Source organism: Hesperophylax consimilis, chromosome 8, assembly GCF_061612785.1.
Source record: "Hesperophylax consimilis isolate HC1 chromosome 8, BYU_Hcon_1.0, whole genome shotgun sequence".
Lineage (NCBI taxonomy): Eukaryota > Metazoa > Arthropoda > Insecta > Trichoptera > Limnephilidae > Hesperophylax > Hesperophylax consimilis.
Window position 1 is genome coordinate 14,860,635 of NC_142843.1, and position 19,333 is coordinate 14,879,967.

General features: G+C 33.6%; 1 protein-coding gene across 1 annotated transcript in view; it reads left to right on the top strand.

Annotated features, from left to right (window-relative positions):
- LOC149421596 (uncharacterized) overlaps positions 1-19,333 on the top strand; it is a 228,157-nt gene that overhangs the window by 181,884 nt on the left and 26,940 nt on the right. Inside the window, exon 3 of the mRNA XM_089634449.1 lies at positions 636-772. Coding sequence (XP_089490575.1) covers positions 636-772 — 137 coding nt within the window. The remainder of the gene's footprint in view (positions 1-635; positions 773-19,333) is intronic.

Genomic DNA, 19,333 nt, shown 5'->3' on the forward strand with positions numbered 1-19,333 from the left:
CGAAGTATTAATAAATCCCTGATTTAACACAATAACCTATTATTCAAAATATCCTTCCACGACGAGTTGAAGAACTGTTTGTGGGAGCACAACAATATTCATCAGAAGCATTTAAAAATATATATTATATGGTAACGAGAGCCTCACTGGATGCTTACCCGTACTGAGACACTCATTTTACAATTTTATGCAAATAAAATTGTCTGTATTGAAATTACAGTATAATATTTTCTGATGCGAATACCTTCGATTGTTGTTTACGAGAGATGTGTTTTTGTTTTGTGTAAATGAATTGTTGCTAAGCCTACTTTTACATCTTGTCTACAATTAGTTATTTTTAAGTTTGTTTTTAATTGTCTAATAATATTCAATCCGAAATTGTTTTTACAAAATATTATGAGAGCTTTAATATTGTTTAATGTAACTATTAATTTCCCGCAAATAAAATAAATAAAACATTTTTACGTAACATAAATGTGATCAATACCTTCTGAAATGTTTAAAAAAAAACGCAATTGGAAAATGTCACATTATGGACTTCCCCGGAGATAAAAACACAGAACAAGTGGCAGCGTGGTCCATTGAATTTTATTGCGATATTACGGTTTACGATATGACCTTTTGTTTTGTTCCAGCCTGTAACCGCACCTACTACGGAGACCTGGGAAGGACCTACGACCTAGAACTGCACCGGCCCAAGGAGGACCGCCTGCCCTTCATCTGCCACATCACCCTTACCGCCGGAGGAGGGGCGCATGGAGACCTTATTCAGGTAAATCTCTTTATTCAATCAATCATTTGAATTAAAATTCAGAATAAATTCCATTTTGAATTTTAAAGCCAAATAAAAATATTTACAAAAAATGAGGAACGAGTCTTGAAGACTTTAGCTGGTAATTTAATGTAAATGTCCCATTAAAAATGTATATGATTCATGGATTTAAAATTGTCCATATTCCTTAAAAATTCCACATAGCGTTATTTATTTTGGAATACAGTACAAGAGTTCTAACTGCCCAAAACCAATTGGACTATAGCATATAGCATCCCCAATTCACAAATCGATAACTGCGTTCGACTACGAGCTTTAGGGTCTACTACGGAAGTCGTTAAAAGCGAAAGCCATGTCATATTTATGTTTGGTTTTAGTATGGTGAAAAACACCTATTATTATCTTGTTAAATCTAGTGGCGGCTCTTGACTTTTAGGTGTACTAGAGCGCTAATATTACAAAAAATATATTTGTTTTTGAAAATTCGTATTTTTCGGCCAAACTGAAATTTCCTGAAAATCTTCATACAAAAAATCAAAAATCGTTTTCAGCTACAACATCATCAATAATGCCATTTTTCTAATATTAGCACTCTATTAAACCCAAAAGTCACGAGCTGCCACTGGTTAAATCGTTGAATAATGGAACAAGATTTATGTATTTATTATCTATTACATACAAGACAAGTGATGTATCTATTGCCAACTTTTTATTATCTATTCACTCCAGAATCTGACATCATTCAAATCTGTTTTTCAGTATTCAGACACGTATTACCGCTTTCTAATCTAAACTTTTGACGGGGATCAAACTGAAATATATTGTAGAGAATCTAAAAAGCGTATGTTTCTCGTAAATCGACCCTTAACTGTTCAAGTTTGAGAAACAAATATTCGAAGAGGGAAGAGAAAAAAAATCGAGCAAGTTAGGAATTTATTTTCACGTCAATTCCCCGAAGTTAACTTTCAATTCATTCAATCTAATAATATAGATAGAAGGAGGGGTTTTTAGGTAGAAATATCTCTTAGATCAATTTGTTTTTTTCTCTAGTTTTTAGTTCTTTCGTGATTATACCTAATGATTTTCTTACCGAGAATCAATCTGCCACTGATTTATTACTGCTTACGTCAAGAATGAATGCTGAAGAAATTAGTTATGTACGGTAAAACCATGTATGATCGTGTGAGAAATGTGGAAATCAGCAAAGAATGAAAGGCTGATGTAAGCGTAGTGAGTAAGATTATGAAAGGGACGCTTAGATGGTTTGGGCATGTAGAGCGAATGAACGAAGAAAGGAGTGTAAAGAGAATATATGAAGCAAGTATGAGTGGTAAAAGAAGTTGGAGACCCCCGAGGAAGACATGGGACTATCAAGTGAATCAGATACTTAAGTCGGTCCATGTAAAGAGTCAGAATAATAGAAGTGAATGTGAATGAGGCAAGTAGTGTGTGTCAAGACCGAGATGTTTGCTCTCTGCTTACTCCTGTTATTTAGTTAGTAACATCAAGTAACTGTAGATCAACTTATTAGTTTAGTTGATATTTACAGTCTAAAGCAAGGCTGCCAAACCTTTTTAACAGTTGGGCGAAATTGACGATTTTGAATCACTGGCGGGCCACTGAATATCTAACGGTTCCTATTTCCATGGAGGGGGGGGGTTGTTAGAGAATTTTTCTATAAAACATAATTCCCAACAAAAAAAAAATTTAATTGAGTGCTCCTCACAAAATATTGGAAATCCATGGGTGGGGGGTTGTTACGGAACTTCCACCCAAAACCCAAACCACCCTACCTACACCTAACCCTACCCAAAAACATAGTAAGTTCAACAGGTTAGATTTTTTCGTCGCTGATTCTCGTTCTGAGTAGCCTAAATAGCGATAAATCGCCTTCGTTGGCAACACTGGTGACCGCGCGCAAGCTGCATTGTTTGTTTTACCGCGGTCCCGCGACACTTTTTCAAATTGGCGGATTGGCGGGTTTTTTGAAAATGGTTCACGCGGGCCACTTATAATTCGTTCGCGGGCCACATCGTGGCCCGCGGGCCTGAGGTTGGGCAGCCTTGGTCTAAAGGGAACATAACGTTGATTTAATTAATTTGAGAAATTTTTTTGTGGGGATGCATTGTACCAGCCAAGCCAAATATATTGTATACGAATACCAATACATTGTGTTGGTAGGTACAGTTTCTTGAATAAATTTGAAAATATGGATAATATCTTTATGGTTTACTCACTAAAATCTATACACCAACTCACCTGGGTACTTTTAAATGAATCTACGAAAAAATGGTTACAATGGTAATTTAAAATTTTACGCATAGCATAGTGTCTAATATAATATAGTTTCAAAATTAAACATATAATCATTTTACGCATAGCGTAGTGTCTAATATAATATGGTGTCAAAATTAAATGTCTTATTCGCGAATATTATATTCATTTTTTTAGAATCTTTATTATTTTGCAAAATTTTCATATAAAACGCAAAAAAAATTCGTGCAAACAAACTAATTATTGTTATAACGCATTCTTCGTCTCATTTACACTTTTTTCTGTAATTTCTTTCGATGTTTTTACTCTCATTTATAAGCTAATGTTGGTAAAGGAAAACGAAGAAATGGAAGTAAAATCGCCATGCTTGATTTCCCCAAGGATACGCCATGTGAAATTATCTACTCTGTATGTTCTTCGCTTACCAAAAATTCCACAAATTACATTTTAAATTACATTTCTCCGCATTAATAGGGCCCTTAGAAGAATTCTAAGCCGATTAAAGACCTCCTTTATGATCCGCTTTATTCCAGACTAAAGACTAATTAGTTGAGTCTGCTCGCATTATCGTCTCGGTGGTAATGGAGAATTATCCCGTGCCTAAACGTTTCGAATTTACTACCTTCATAATCAAAATTTAAGATTCTACCTAATTTCAGAAATGTCTTGAGTTTATTTCTGAGCATACTTCTAAGTCTCAGTGGCGTGCGGTAAATTGTATTATTAATATATATTAATGCATGTTAATTTAAGTAATGTCATTAAGATTGATCAGTTTTTACCTTCTTTGTAAAGTCGACAAATTTTGACTTGCGCACTATAAGAATTAAGGTGACTCTTGTAATATAAACAAAAAATCCAAGAATAATAGTATTAGACTGTAATAGTATTAGGATGTAATCGTATATATAGATTCTAACAGTATGTAAAACAGAAAACAACGCGAATATTTTTTGCGTGCCAAAACGATTTCAGTTTAAGTAATTCCGTGTGTGTAAATGTTTGAGATTCAACAAGAAAGAGGTGGATGTTCTCGGAAACAAAAAGTGAAGTTTATATTCATGCATATTAAAAACTGCTTATTGTAGCACAAAAACATGTTCAAGTTGCTTATTAAGTTGCTTTTTAGAGTAAAAAATTCATATTTCGTTTCAGGTGCCAAATGTACTGTTTCTGACACTACTCGGTTTTTCTTGTTTTACGATTCAATTATTTTTATTGCTTGTGATTTACTTTTATTTCTTATATTATGAAACTGCTATATATAGCTGATAATATTTTCTCTAGTTATATGTTTTTAAATGTTTTTAGTTCAAATTCAATTATTACTGATGACTACCAACTGATTCTTTCATATTATTTAGTTATTTTCCATGATTTTGTTTGCTCTCATTTTGTATTAACTAACTAGTGGTAGCTATTTTGAACTGCACATATATTTATTTATAACTCTCCCTTTCAAGGGAGTGGATAGACCCTGACCCTGCAGTCAGTTACGCTAAGACAATCTGGAGCAGTCATCTTTTAACCCACTGGCGGCTCCCCCAACTTAACGAGTGTACACAAGGAATGTTAGCAGAAGTCTGATGCCCCCTTCTAGTAAACTTCAGGAGCTTCTCCCCTCTTCTTTAATTCAAATTTCTTCATAAAAACTCTCGATGAACTTGTTTTAAGGGGTAAGCGTTTGATTGTTGTATTTTTTTTAGTCCCCCGTGTGGTACACATGGAAATCCGTTACTATGAACCGCACGCCATTGATATAATATATTATATACCGTAATTCCATGAAATTATGTAACTTAATTAATATCTCATTGTTCGTAACACGATCTTAGAGGTTAATTAATTCAAAACCTTTAAGAAACAAACAACACCGACATAATACATAAAAATATGAAAACTTCAATCGCTTATAAGGCGGAGGCTTTCAGATATGCCCCATATTCTAAGTTCATATTCAGGTATCGGGTTATGAATACCGCCTGGGGGTAGGTAAACGGTAACCATTCGTGCATGATAAAATCGAGAACCAATCGCCTGTCAAAAACCGTCCCGCAGCGCGCCGCAACGAAGTCACCCGAGCAGTACTTTGCATTCACGAAACCCCACCACGAAAATAAAAACAACACTTTATCGGGTAGAATATTCAAGCAGTATTTTCATTTTGTATATGAACACCCATAAATATCACACCAAAGTAATTCACGTTAATTTTCATCTATTTATTTTAATTTCAGTTCTATTAGTAAAGTGAATAAATCAATAAATAAATGCACAAACTTTTAGCAACATCGAAAACGGTTACACATTGTATTTGATAAATATATTGACCATATTGGCTCAAAATAACCCAAAAAGAAGTACTAAAGACAATTGTAAAAAGTTCCTGTTAGAACTCGGACCTCTAAGTACCTACACAAAACAATATTCAAAACATTTCAAAAATGGAGTTCCACATATTATATACAATTTAATAATAAGTGCCTACCTACTTAACAATTTTTAACCCAACAACATGTCCAAAAGTTCGAAAGCAAAAACCGTAAAGCAGTGTCTGACATTCGACAGTGGCACACAATAGCTTTTATTTGAAGGCCAAGCACATTTTTCGCAAAGTAAAACAACTTAACTTTTACAACAATCAAACACATCGATAAAACCTTTCACAAGGCACGTTTTGGGGTGAAAGGTGTTTTGCAATCAATCATCTTTGTATAGTGGCCACCGTAAACATAATATAAAATGTATACATATTTCTGTACAGGCTCTACCATTCTTAGCGCGCGCCTGTAAAGGAAAACATATATATTTTTCGTTGACATATTTTCTCCGGCTTGTCATACCTGTGTCATCATGCCATATAAATATTCCAGGAGCTCAGCTTTACTAAGAGAATTGATGAGGAGATTTGGACAAGGGGAGAAGGACTGAAGACTAATGCTGGACGAAAATTTTCTTAGGAAGGCGTACATATTATTCACGAATTTTCTACGTCAATTTTCATTGAAAACCTTAAATGCTATCTCTAATAGAAATCAACTTGTACATTATGTAACTTCTGTTTAAGATAATTAAACCTTCCGCAAGAACTGACAGGTTCATAATAAGTATGAAGGAACAACCAGAAAGGGTTTGTTTTGCTTTGTGCATGGTGTAACGAAATTGGCGTCTGAACTCTTTTAGAAGCTTTTCCTCGTAATTACTAGGACTTATTATTGTTTCTGTGATAAACCAAAGCAAAGAGATTTAGATATAAGTATATTTATAAGTATACATGTATGTAATTTAAACAATAGATATATAAATGTGTGTATTTTTTTTAAAGAAAGACAAACATTTCCGGGTTACGAATAATCTGACAATACTTGAAAATCTCCTACTACCACCACAGTAAGCTGAAAATGTTGCTTGTGTTGCGATGGAGGACTTAACCAGCCGAGGAATTGAACACACTACGCCTGGGTGGGACCCAAACGCGATGTCAACTCGGCCACCGACCGGTCATATATATATATATATATATATACACATTTTCTTTGTCAGTTAGATACACGAATTTTTCAAAGCTAGTGATGAAAAGGCGTCACTGTTAACCTATGAACCTCAGACATCGAGCCATTGTTTTTACAGACAAAGGTTTCTGCTGTGTTTTGTGAAAATCTTATTAAAAAAATCTGAATTATTATTATGATTAATATGACACTTTTACAATGGTTTCGCTCGCGTAGCTGTCATTATTAAATATACCTTGTAGTGCTAAAACAAGTGGTGTTAGGCAAACCAATATCTGGCCGTTTCGCACTTGCAAAGAATATTTACACTGAGAAAACTTACGGATATAAAATATCTCAAACTTTTTACAAATCTGGTCAAATTATTTGTATTCGTGTTAAAAACGGGATTGCAGGCCTTTAACGAATGAATTGACAGATTTGCTAACAAACTGTCGGTAAAACACGAATATGTTAGTACGATATCTTGTTCATAAAATTGTAACATTTCGTCATTATATTTATCAGGAAAACGACACTTGCATGAACGCGTGTACCGATATATTTGGAATAGGCTAATATTTTTACTAAGATATGGATTGCAATCACGTTTTTAACAGAATTTCATTAAATCCGCCATACTCATTTTTCTCCAGGTATCATCAACATCTACAAATTATAACTAAGCGATTTTTCAAAATCGTTTTACTTTCAACTCATCATTTAAATAGACCCTGCAAAGCCGATATCTGTATATTTTACGGCTAAACAGGGCTAGAAAAAAATCCTCATCATATATATACAAAATTATTACACTTACCGGGCAAGAATTTTTTTCAATCGACTACCTGAAGAAATTAGAAACATTAATGATAACATCAAAATAATAAACACTGTAAAAAAATATTTTAAAGACAAACTCACAAAAAATAAAAATGTTTCCAATTGAATTAATCTTAAGAATAACTCACTTCATGAAAAATAACTCACTTCATTTAAATAAGTATAAAATCATTTTATTTTTAATTACTTACTTATTGTAATAAAACAATGTACACTCCTCTTCCAGCCACAAGCTAATGCTTCTATGGAAGAGGGGTCCTGAAATATTTTATCTTATAATGTAACAAATAAACAAAAATGTACTTATATAATAAATAATAAATAATAATAAAAAAAAAATTAAAAAAAAATATATATATATATAAAGAATGTAATCACTATAATTATGTCCTGAAAATATAAATCGTAAAGTTTGGTATAACCTAGAAATGCCGAAATAACTGTCACACTAAAATATAAATGTCAATTCCTGGCAGAGCTTACGTAAGAAATTAATTTTAATAATAATGGCAAAAGTAATTTCGAAACAAGTTGCTTTGACAGAATGAATTACTAAAGAAATCTGAGTTCAGAAAAAAATACCAGACTTGGGTCGTTTGAAATTGGTTGGGGAATATAAATAGTTGTTCTGGAACTGATGTAATAAGTATAATGGAGGATTATAAAAAAAGCGGGGAAGAGGGAACGCGATTTTGTTATTTTTATCATGCGAACCGTGTCCTGTAAACATTCACCAACATTATTCTTATTTTTTTGTTACCGTGCCATATCAGTTGTTGGAAAATATCTCTCCAGATATTAAAGAATGTTGTGAGTCGAAAGGTCGCGAAGAAAACGAGAAAGAGAAAAATAAGTCGAAGGTTATAATTTACTAGTACTATGAGCAATTAGTTGTCACATATCGTATCACAATGTTTCCGAATTTTTCCCAAAATGAAGTTACATAGTATTTTTCTTGCCACGAGGTTTAAAAGTTTTGCTGTAAAAATTGACGTCTGACGTTTGTTTCGCTGGGATTTTATGTCACAGTAAACAATGTTACTATTGTTTTCGTTGTTACCATTGACATGCACTGCGACAGATATATCAGATTTTAGCAATTTCCCAGGAAATTATTGAATTTTTTTATTCTATGAAAAAATTATATATACCGTTTGCGTGAGAAAAATACTGATTATGTGTTTCCCTTTTGATTAGTTAGTCAATGAAAATGATTATGGCATATAGTAACTAAAATATAATAATATAGTAATATTTAATTATTGAAGAAAATATTCCGTTGGTAGAGCGGTACTACAGCAAAGCATGAGTCCTGGGTTCAATTCCTAGATGTGACCGTATATTTTTCTGTTTCAAAATTTCGTTTAAGAATCTCTAATATTTTTTTCAATATTTAATATTACAATTTGAGGTTTTCTCATTAAATTATTCCAGAAAAATAAAAATATTTATCCTAGACCTGTAGAAAAAGTCAATAGATGTCGCACATTAAAATAAAAATAAGATATATTTATCGAAGACACTGTCTAGATTGCATTTAGTTCGAGTTGAATCTTGCGATCATCTATAAAGATAGCAACCAAAAAAAATATGCGGTGAGAAAATGAAGATAATGTTGGTAGTTCTTCCCGGTATGGCAAGGGTCCTGTCCTAGATGTGACCTTATCTTTTTCTGTTTCAAATTTTCAAAAGTTTAAGAATCGCTTTTGTCTTCAATACTTGGTTATTGCATTATTTCGTAAACAGATCTTAAGAGCAGGTTCCTTGACTTTACAGTCAAGATTCTTTTTTAAGATCATATTTAAAAATGCTTCCATTTCAACTAATTGTAGGTAACACAAGGTAGATGATATATTTGTCTATCTTAGCAAAACCCTAGAAAAATAAGTTCCAAGGTCCTGAAATATGTACAGAAGTATTATCAAAAACATATTATTGAAATTATAGACAGCCCTGATTTAATGAGCCCAATCACTTTCTGCATACCAATTAGAAGTACCCGATCGAAAGTTATTTATAATTGTAACAAAAATATCAGGAGTTTTAGATACGCCTATCCCTAGATTCCAAACAATTTGCAATAATTTTGCAGAAATTGTAGATTTGTTCAACTAGACAGAACGCAGTTACACAAAAGCTATAATAACATACCTAATAATAATAATAATTAAGGTTAGGATAATAATATTCTTCTGTGTGGGTAACATATAATTTGAATGGCAAATTTTACTCCACGATTACTGTTCCACTAAATTATTATGTATATCCAGTGCCATAAAGACAAAGACGCATTATGTTCATACTCATCGAACAAAAAATATGGCACGTTCCTGTTTCTAGATTGAAATCGAATAACGAAATGCATAAGAAAAGAATAGCCACAACGAATATGTGTGAATGAATAAAATTGCCACAAATTATATCATTCATAGCTTAATGGAACGGAACGCATTAAATAGAGATAGCCATTCAAAGAACATGTGTACGGGTGAAACGGCTATGGATATTATTATGACTGCCCCTCGTTTCTGTGCGCATTCCTCGCGACGCCAGTTGCGGCCCACTGACGGGCGAGCATGTCCACGGCAAGCGTGATGTCACAGGCGAGCGAAGATCATTTTTGTATGAATTTCTACCGGATAAATCGTGTGACGTCATGCCAAGACTGCTCGCCGCGGACATGCTCACCCGTCAGTGGGCCGATTTTTCCCGACTTCTCGACGACAAACGAGCGAGCATTGTAGTAGAATACGACGTACGTACTGTCACTAGGTTGTCCTTCATATGGTTATGTTTTTCTGCGTTTGCTGTCTCACTTTATTTTATTTGACGTTTAACGTTTTCGTGTAGCAAAAAGCACTGTGAATAATTGTATTTATTTAAATCATAGGCAAGTTTTGAAATGGAAACAATCTCAGATTTGGTGTTGACTCGAAGATGATTTGTGTACATTCCTAAAGCACAGGAAAGCTTTTTTTTACAAAAAAAGCCTAGAGCGATGTGTTTGTGGCATCCAGTGACAGCTTGTCTGACCTACGGACTTTATTTCCATATTAAACGCAGTAAATCACAAGTTTGTCCACTGGACCTAGTTCAGTGAGACCACGCACGTTGTCTCCGTAACCTATCTTCTCTTTTGATTCATTTAAGTGTATATCACTTTTTCGTAAAAGCCTGTATGGACGAATAATATAAATAAATAAATAAACTATAAATATGTATAACCATAAATAAGCAAAACGAGAAGTTTTATTATTTTATCAATTTTTAAATAAGAAAATGCTGAATCACCAGCGAAAAGGAGAGTAATTCTAATAATTGGTACTAGAATGGCACAATTTTGGCATCCATATCTTTGCTGAATTTCATGAGAATCTGACAACGATCAATTTCAGTTAATATTCATGATTATTTTCCCACATTCAACAAGATTGAATTATCTTTTTATCGGTATCGCCCAACAAATATAACGCGTTATCTGCACCAATCCTATGAACAGGAGAGGAAACGCTGGTTAAATAAATGCCGACATTGTTTGCACACGAGTAATGTTTTATTTCCTCTGGTGTTTTATTTGCTGCCGTTTGTATTTCAGTTTGATTACTTAGGTTGATTGAAAAGCACGTCCCGACTGGTCCAGAGGGAGGCTGCCGGCTTTTAGTATGATAAACAATATTTCAGAAGGGTTTCTGACACAGTTACAAAGAAAACTAATTAGTCTTTGGGTTTGGAGATAATGTAATATCGACCTGAAATGATGGAGCGAATAAAACTCATATTTGATCAAAACGATTCAGAAAAAAATGAGAAAAGAGAATAAGTAAATTTATTTGTAAAGATAAGCAGTGTATCTTATTTTGAAAGTAGAACAAACATATGTTTTTTAATTTACTATTTTTAAATTTATTTTTTAGAATAATAATAATATTTGGATGATAATAATGTATAGCGCCGTTTCCGTGCAAAATCACCTCAAGGGCGCTGTACAAATATATAATACATTTCTACATTATCTTTGTTATCACTAATTATATATGGAGATAATATACAATACCATACTTACCTGGTAGGTCACTTGAGATTAAAACTTAATTAACATTATCTAATTGTTTATTGGCGAAATTTAGATACAGGATTTAGGACTTAATTGAAAAATTGAATATAACTGGACTTTCTCTTAGGATTGGTATATTTAATTTAAGGGTACGACAGCTTAAAAAGGTAAGTTTTTAGTTTAGACCTAATATAAGATAAATGTAACTTATACTTATATATACTCTTACACTTGAGATTAACACTGTTTATTGTTTATTAGCCAAATTTAGATACGGTTCGCACACACAGGATATAGTTGGAAAATTGGACATAATTGGACTTTCCGGTATTTATTTTAATAATATATATATTTATGTTCTTTCGTGTTTAGAAAAGGAAAAGCCATTTTTTGCTGGGCGGTACTACAGTACAAGGTTTTGATCAGAATTCACTTTCCTAAATGTGATTCGTCCCTCGGTATAAGACAGATTTCTAATAATGTAAATTCTATAAGGAAAGGTTGATTAGGATGTAATGGTGACCGGATAAATTATCAAAATGATAATTCATCACATCTTTAAAAAGTTATATAAATTCATAGAAAGTGATGAAACAAAAACTTTATTAACTGAGTTAAGTAGGTTAGGTTAGGTTAAAAAAAAATTTCATCGTTTTTAATGACTTTATATCACTTTTTAAAGGTATTTTGAATAGTCACTATGTTGAGTTATCATGGAACCCTTAGTTCCGGAGGGATTTTATTCCAAGCCAGATGCTCCGAAAGTGCGATTACCAAACTTAGTATTTGGCTTGCGCTTAACTCCATGTGAATTTTTTTAATAGTAAATATAATTACTTAATTAATAAAAATGTTTATCTTGCCTTCCGTAGGCAATACATCTGTAATTACCTTGCCTTCCATAGGCGGAACATCTGTAATTACCAATAGAACCATTTTCTTTAAAAAATAAGAAAAAATTTCTGCCGCTTTTTATTATTTAAAATTTTTTTTTTCCAACTGAAACACCCAGCGTTGCTAAAGCTTTATTCTGCTTTGAGGACCGGGAGAAGGGGATGGGGGTGTTTTTTACTATTTGAACACCCAGCGTTGTCTAAAGCTTTATTCTGCTTTGAGAACCGGGAGAAGGGGATGGGGGTGTTTTTTACTTGCTGAACACCCAGCGTTACTACAGCTTTACTCTGCTTTGAAGACGGGGAGAAGGGGATGGGGGTGTTTTTTACTAGCTGAACACCCAGCGTTTCTAAAGCTTTATTCTGCTTTGAGGACCGGGAGAAGGGGATGGGAGTGTTTTTTTCAAAATCTCATACAGACATAGACAGTAAACTTCCTTTCGTTATAAAGATCTATAAAATGTTATCAATCTCGGAATTAAACTGCAGATTTATTTAAAAAACAAACCCACTCTCCTTCTTCAAGACAGATATACAAAAAGGAGTCTAAATGTTGAAAGCAGAAATTTGAAAGATGAACGTTGAAGGTTGATGGTCGAAATTTGAGAGCTGAAAGTTTAAAGTCGAAAGTTAAAATTTGAAAATTTTCGGAACGGGACTTTTAACCATTTCGGTAAGTATTCGGCCAGGTTAGCTAGGACTATCACTAGCATACTGGAACCCACGAGCTGCTAACTCAGAAGGACTCATAGATTTTTTTTTACCAATAAATAGGTTTGGTAATTGCTAGATAGTAGTAGATTTATCAATATTTAGGCTTTTACAGTAACTTATATTTAGTTCCAGTAAAAAAAAAGAAATATATTTCAATAACCTTACTCTCACTGTTTCAACAATATTTAAAAAAATCGTTCTAGGACTTTTATTCGTCATCGGTAGTTCCATATCCCTAGGGCTGATGCCTTCTAATGCAATTTAACTAATTGTTTATTTTCTTTAATTAGACCTATGTTTTTTATATGATTTCCTAATGGTGATGGAACATTCTTGCACGACAAGACTTTGCAACAATGCCAAAGATGTCCACAAATAAGTATGGCATCACAACCGAGAAATAAAAAAAACAGTAGCATAAGTTTGGTGCACAGCATGCCGACTAGGATTGAATTGTTTTTTAAGAACAAAGGAATGTTTGCCATATCCTAGATGTAAGCCATTCATCAGTCTTAAAAAATTGAAAACTAAAAACAAACATCATTCGAGTCTAATAATCTGCAACACATCTGTACTTTGATATACTTTATATTTATTTTCATATACAATGCTTATTAACTTCAATTTTACTTTAAAAGTTCAATATATCTGAACGTCCTAATTATCCATTCATCCACGTGACACATTGTGATTGACAAGTGGGAGGTAATTATGCGGAAATGAGGGTTTGGGGATCATCCAACTATTCTATTGAATGATCCCCTATCCCTAATTCTATATTCCATATAACCCTTAGGTGTCCCACATCTACTATATCCTTATCCTATGTCCCTTATATCCCATGTCGACTATATCTCATGGTATACAGTAATACCCCGGTTAGCGAGGTACCCAAACAATTATGCAAAATACTCCTATCGTGTGAACTCACACATAAAAAAGATTCAAGCTAAATTTGAACTGCGATATTCCCTTTATTAATTTAATAAAAATAAATTATGTTATTTGTATTCGTTCGAAAATTCAAAATTCCAAGATTCTATAGTTTTACTCATATTTTACGAAATCCAAAGATTCTTCTGTAGCACTATAGACATATTGCAACATCCATAACAATTAGTTTCCAAAAAAAATGTCTTCCAATATTTACTTCACTTATAAGTATATTTCTAACCTGGCGGCTATTGCTATATTTTAAGGGTATAAATAAAACCGCAACAAATTGATCCTTAAATGGTCCTGCCACTGAGGGTTCATTTGGACCACAATTTTTGCAACAACTTGGATAGTTTATGAGAATGGGGGGCGATGTCACATCGAATCTACTAGCAACATACTTAACGATAGAAGTTTTGATTTTCAAAAACAGGTTTCAGGATATTTCAAATTTTTAGTTTCTGGAATCCGCTTGGTACCAATGACTGTGTATTATTACGACGTTGAATCAATTTGCTACATCGACACACAAAAATTACATGCATAGTTTATTAGAAAGGGAGAGATGTCACAACGAATTTATCAGGCGCGAACCTATGCCTATACCTGGAAAATTTAGTCTTCAAAAACAGGTTTCGGATTTTCTTTTTTGAGTTATTTAGAATCCTATGTAATCGCTGGATTACAACACTGACTCCAGATTTGTAGATTATTGTATCGACTCGCCACACAAAAACAGAATCTTTTCCTCGTTTTCAGGGGTTTCGTCAATCGAAGTATTACTGTGACCTCTAAATCCCGTATCGCTTTTCCCGTATCTCCATCCCATACGTCTCCGTTCCTAACCCTTATTTCACTTCGACAACCCAGCCTTAGCCTGTCGTTGGAGGGACAATCATATCTCACGCGAGGAAAATATAATGGTGCAATTAAAGCTCAAATTCAGACAGAGATCATCTACTAACTGTAGGCTGGAAGGCAATTTATTCCGGATGGCATATGTAAAATATATCTTTGTTTTGTTTCAATTAATTTATAAGTGTTCCTCTGTACAAGTGATATGACACTGTATCTTACTTGGATTTTGAACAAAGTAATTAGTACGGTGAGTGTATCTTAAGAAGTTTCTTTGGTATAGGATGGTTCACTAAAACCTATCAAAATAAATATTTGAATGGTTCACAGATTCAATAAAAAATATATTCGAAGGATTTCTTGTGGATTGTATAATATTGTGTCAGAGACATCCGAGGAAGACATGTTTACTAAATGTAAAGACCTTACGAGAGTCCCAACAGCTTCCAACCATCTGGAGCTAGTGAGACTATAGCATCCCCAATTGGAGTATGTTGGGAGACTGAAGGTAGTGAGCGGGGAAGGAAATGGGAAAGAGGAAGGTGGGGAAGAACCTGGCTATTCAGATCTGGTTACCAAACAATCGAAGCGACGTTTCGATTCTGAATGGCTGTGTCTGCATTGTCAAATGCTAAATGAAATCATATCGTGTGTAAAATCATATCTCGAATCGGTATAAGACATTATAACTTCTATTAAAGACACACAGAGTACAAAAAAAAAAGATTTCTAGAAGCGGCTCAACACAAAAATGTAGGTATCCTTAATGGACATCAAACGTATTTCAGCGTTTCCGAAATAGAAAATTTTAGATAGGTACTATAATATTTTTAACGTATTGTAAGAGTCTCACCGATCCGATAGGAGTGGTAATGAGTGTATGCACGAAGTTCTTTCAATTTTTTCATAACTAATGTTTATTTATATTGCGTTATGTAATGTAATCTGTATATTTATAAACACTAATTTGCTGTATTTGTTTATAAGTTTGTCCATTTCATAGTTTTCAAAATGAAACCCCTGTTTAAAATGTTAAAAAATGTTAAAAATTTTGAAACCCCTCCAGAGTTTCATGGTCATATATAACCGGGCGTACATATTTTATAAAAGTATTTTTATCTTTTTTGTAAATACATAACTTTTTTAAACTATTATCGCCAAATTATAGTCTTTTCGACTCCTAGGCTATAGACAGGTCAATGAAAATGATTACCTCTCCAAGAAAGAATTTCGTTTTTCAAAATGTTTGATCTATTTCACAAGAAATAGATGATAATAATAGAACATAGGCCCTGAGGAATTTCTTTTCTCGCTTCCTGTGCGGAACTAATGTTGTTTAGCAGCACCACACTCCGTGTCATGTTGTGCTGAGCCAATACTTCTTTTCTGCCATATGTGGTATGCATAGCAGATCCTTGTGCCGCCCCTGGCAGTAGTTGTTTGATACAAATAACTTTATTGTATTCCAGAAGGTACGGACTATCTGATTATGCAACGAAAATTTGAAAAAGTATAGTGACGTTACCAGCATGACATTTAAACTAAAAAGTCCTTTATAGTAGTTAGATATCCCTTCTCATCCTAATAAACTTGTCTCAAAAGGGTGGATTAGGTACCTATCTACTACAGTTAGTCAATACAAGCTTAAGACTAATTAATATCATCGAAGATGGCCCATTATTATTCAAAGATTAAATTTTTGAAATCAATTATTCATTAATGGCTTTTCACTTAGATCTCATCAATGTTTCAGTAGACGTAAAACAGTTTCCCATCATCTCGCGTATTATAATTTTCTTTGCTTTTAACTACCCAAGGGATGTTTAAACTTGCGTCACAATTGATTGATGGTCAAATTGACGATCAGTGACATTTCAATTGTCCCACTTGAACGTCGAAACTAGGACCTTCTCAGCTTTTGATCAAATTAGGCTCAGCCGTTAAGCATAGTGGTCATAATGTTATGCTTGAGAGTTGATCCAATCGACGTAGAAAATATTATCTTATTTTCGGAAACGTTTTTGATAAAATCTATTACAAAAGTTTGCAATTGGTAAAGGCAAGAAGACCATAATTTATCTTATACGCTGTGTAGTTACGTTTGTTCTCCGTTTTCATTTTGGGAGGCGGTTATAGGTACCGCCACCCCGGAAACTATTCATTGAATAACCAACGCCTCTGCCATAGGTCACCGCAAGTGGTTTGCCACGTTTGGCGACTTAGCAGGAGTGGTCGGGTTCATGGGTTAAGGTTTGTCCAGGTCTTGGCAGTGAATGCGTCTGCGCGCGGACAGGATTGGGAGAGGCCGGTTGAAAGAGACCCTTTGACCTCTCCTGCCGGATTCTCTCGAATCATTGCCTTGCACCGCCGTGGGAGAGTTGGATTCATGCTTCTGTCACTTCTGGACACACTAAAAATCAGACTCCTACCCACCCCTCTTACTTCCCAGAAACTCCTGTCATTTCCGTTAAAGACTCTTTACGCAGCATCACCGAAGATGACATAGGCCCTGAGAAAAATAAAGGAACTTATTTTCCTCAGGGTCTTCTGTGTGGACCTATTGCTAAAAAATATCATTTGTGTGTATTACTTGAAGATAAATAACATAAAATTAGTCTCTCAACACCAAAAATGCTTGAAACCGTAAGCCACTGAAGAAGATGTTGTTTATTTCAGTCAGTACTCATCTAATAAAACTACCGTCGCATCTATAAATTTTCTGCACGGCCTAAAGGGATTCGTTTTCCATAAGCCTTGACCTATACTGAACTGGGTTAATTTTCCGGAGTCGTTGACCTATTTAGGGGTGTCATTCTCGTTGTTTGCCGCTGGTGGACCCGGGGTGCGGTACCAGACTTTCGGGTGTCGCTAGTCATTACAGATATTCGATTATGTTGTATTTTTTATCTATTTATTGGACAATTTTTATAGCGCCGCTTTTGTAAGCTATCACCTCAGGGGCAGTTATCAATGTAAGATTCATGGTCAGACTACCTACAGAGAGTAACTTCACTCTTCTTAATATTGAAAAGTATTGATATACCTACCTATTCGTGAGAATTAAAATAATAGCTTGTCTTTTTTTACGGTAACGAGGATATTTAAAAGCTCTATAGGTCACGATAAAAATTATATTCGGTGTTGAAAATTGTTGCTGTTGATATATAAATAAAAATAAATTGAAGTGTACGATGTAGATTGTAGGTACACGGAGAAAATGAGTATTGCTAATTAATTAAATCCCTTCAAATTATTGGAAATCCGGTTGAAAACGGGGTTCTTAACAAAAGAGCAATATTCAATATACGAAGATATTAAATTGAAAAGCTCACCATTAATTGAAAATTAAAAGGTATATAATAACATAATATAGAAAATCGTACGAAAGATATGGATAGGTAAGGTAATAAAAATTAGCCGATAATATTATATTATCCTGTCGATAAATTTTTACAACGTCCACCCGATCGTAAATAGATTTTAAAAAATTGTGAAAATGATTTAATTTAATTGATTACGTGAAATACCATTTTCGAGTCCAAATCTTTTCTCTTCTAAGCACGTAAAAAATAGTAAAAATCTTGACTGTCTTCGTAAAAAGTTTAAGTTTTCTTGGTTATAATTAAACCTTCACTTAATTAATGTATTTAAGTACTTGATTTCTAAATTTTTAAAAAACCATTATGTTGTCTGTATGTATACCTTTATGGAAAAAAACAAGTGCTTGATAAAACAAAAACTTCGAAAACTGTACGGAAAATTGGAAAAACATATTTTTTAGAGCTGAATTAACAACAAATTAAATACATAAAATATGGCCCACATTTCCTTACTTACACAAGAGTTTTAATTAAACTGCATAAGCGCTTTGTTTTAACAATCAAATTCATTTAAAATATCCTTCTTTTTCGAACGTACCCCGATACATTTTAAACTAACAACAAAATCAATACAGGAAAGTAATAAACTAACAAAAAATTCATTTCAGTAAGTATGACTAATTTTGAATTGAGTTGAAGTCTTTTAAATGTGTTCTATGAATACAGGATTTGCAAAAAACAATGCTGGTCCTGCAAAGCAGCCATCTGCCACGTGGCTGCTTGTCTTTAGGTTCTACCTTCATTTGAAATACCTTCTGGTGAAATCGAAAAGGTTTTTATCAATTTCATCAAAACCAAGAAAGCACAATATCGGTTTATCTCTCCGGTGGTACCAACATATTGATAAAGTATTTTTATTATAATCACAAATTATATATACAAGATGCTAAGGGTCGTACTTGACTTATTTTAACTAGTTATTCCTGGTATTATTTTGAGTTAAAAAATTTATAAATGTCTTAAAACATAAAAAAAATGAGTATTAAATAGTTAGGGTCAGGGTGAGGGGCAGGTCGGTTGAGGTGATTTTTTACGAAAACGGCGCTATATAAATTAGCCAAATATTATTATTAAGTTGAGTGACCAGTGACGACATGTGGAAGATTTTTTGTTTGGTTTCA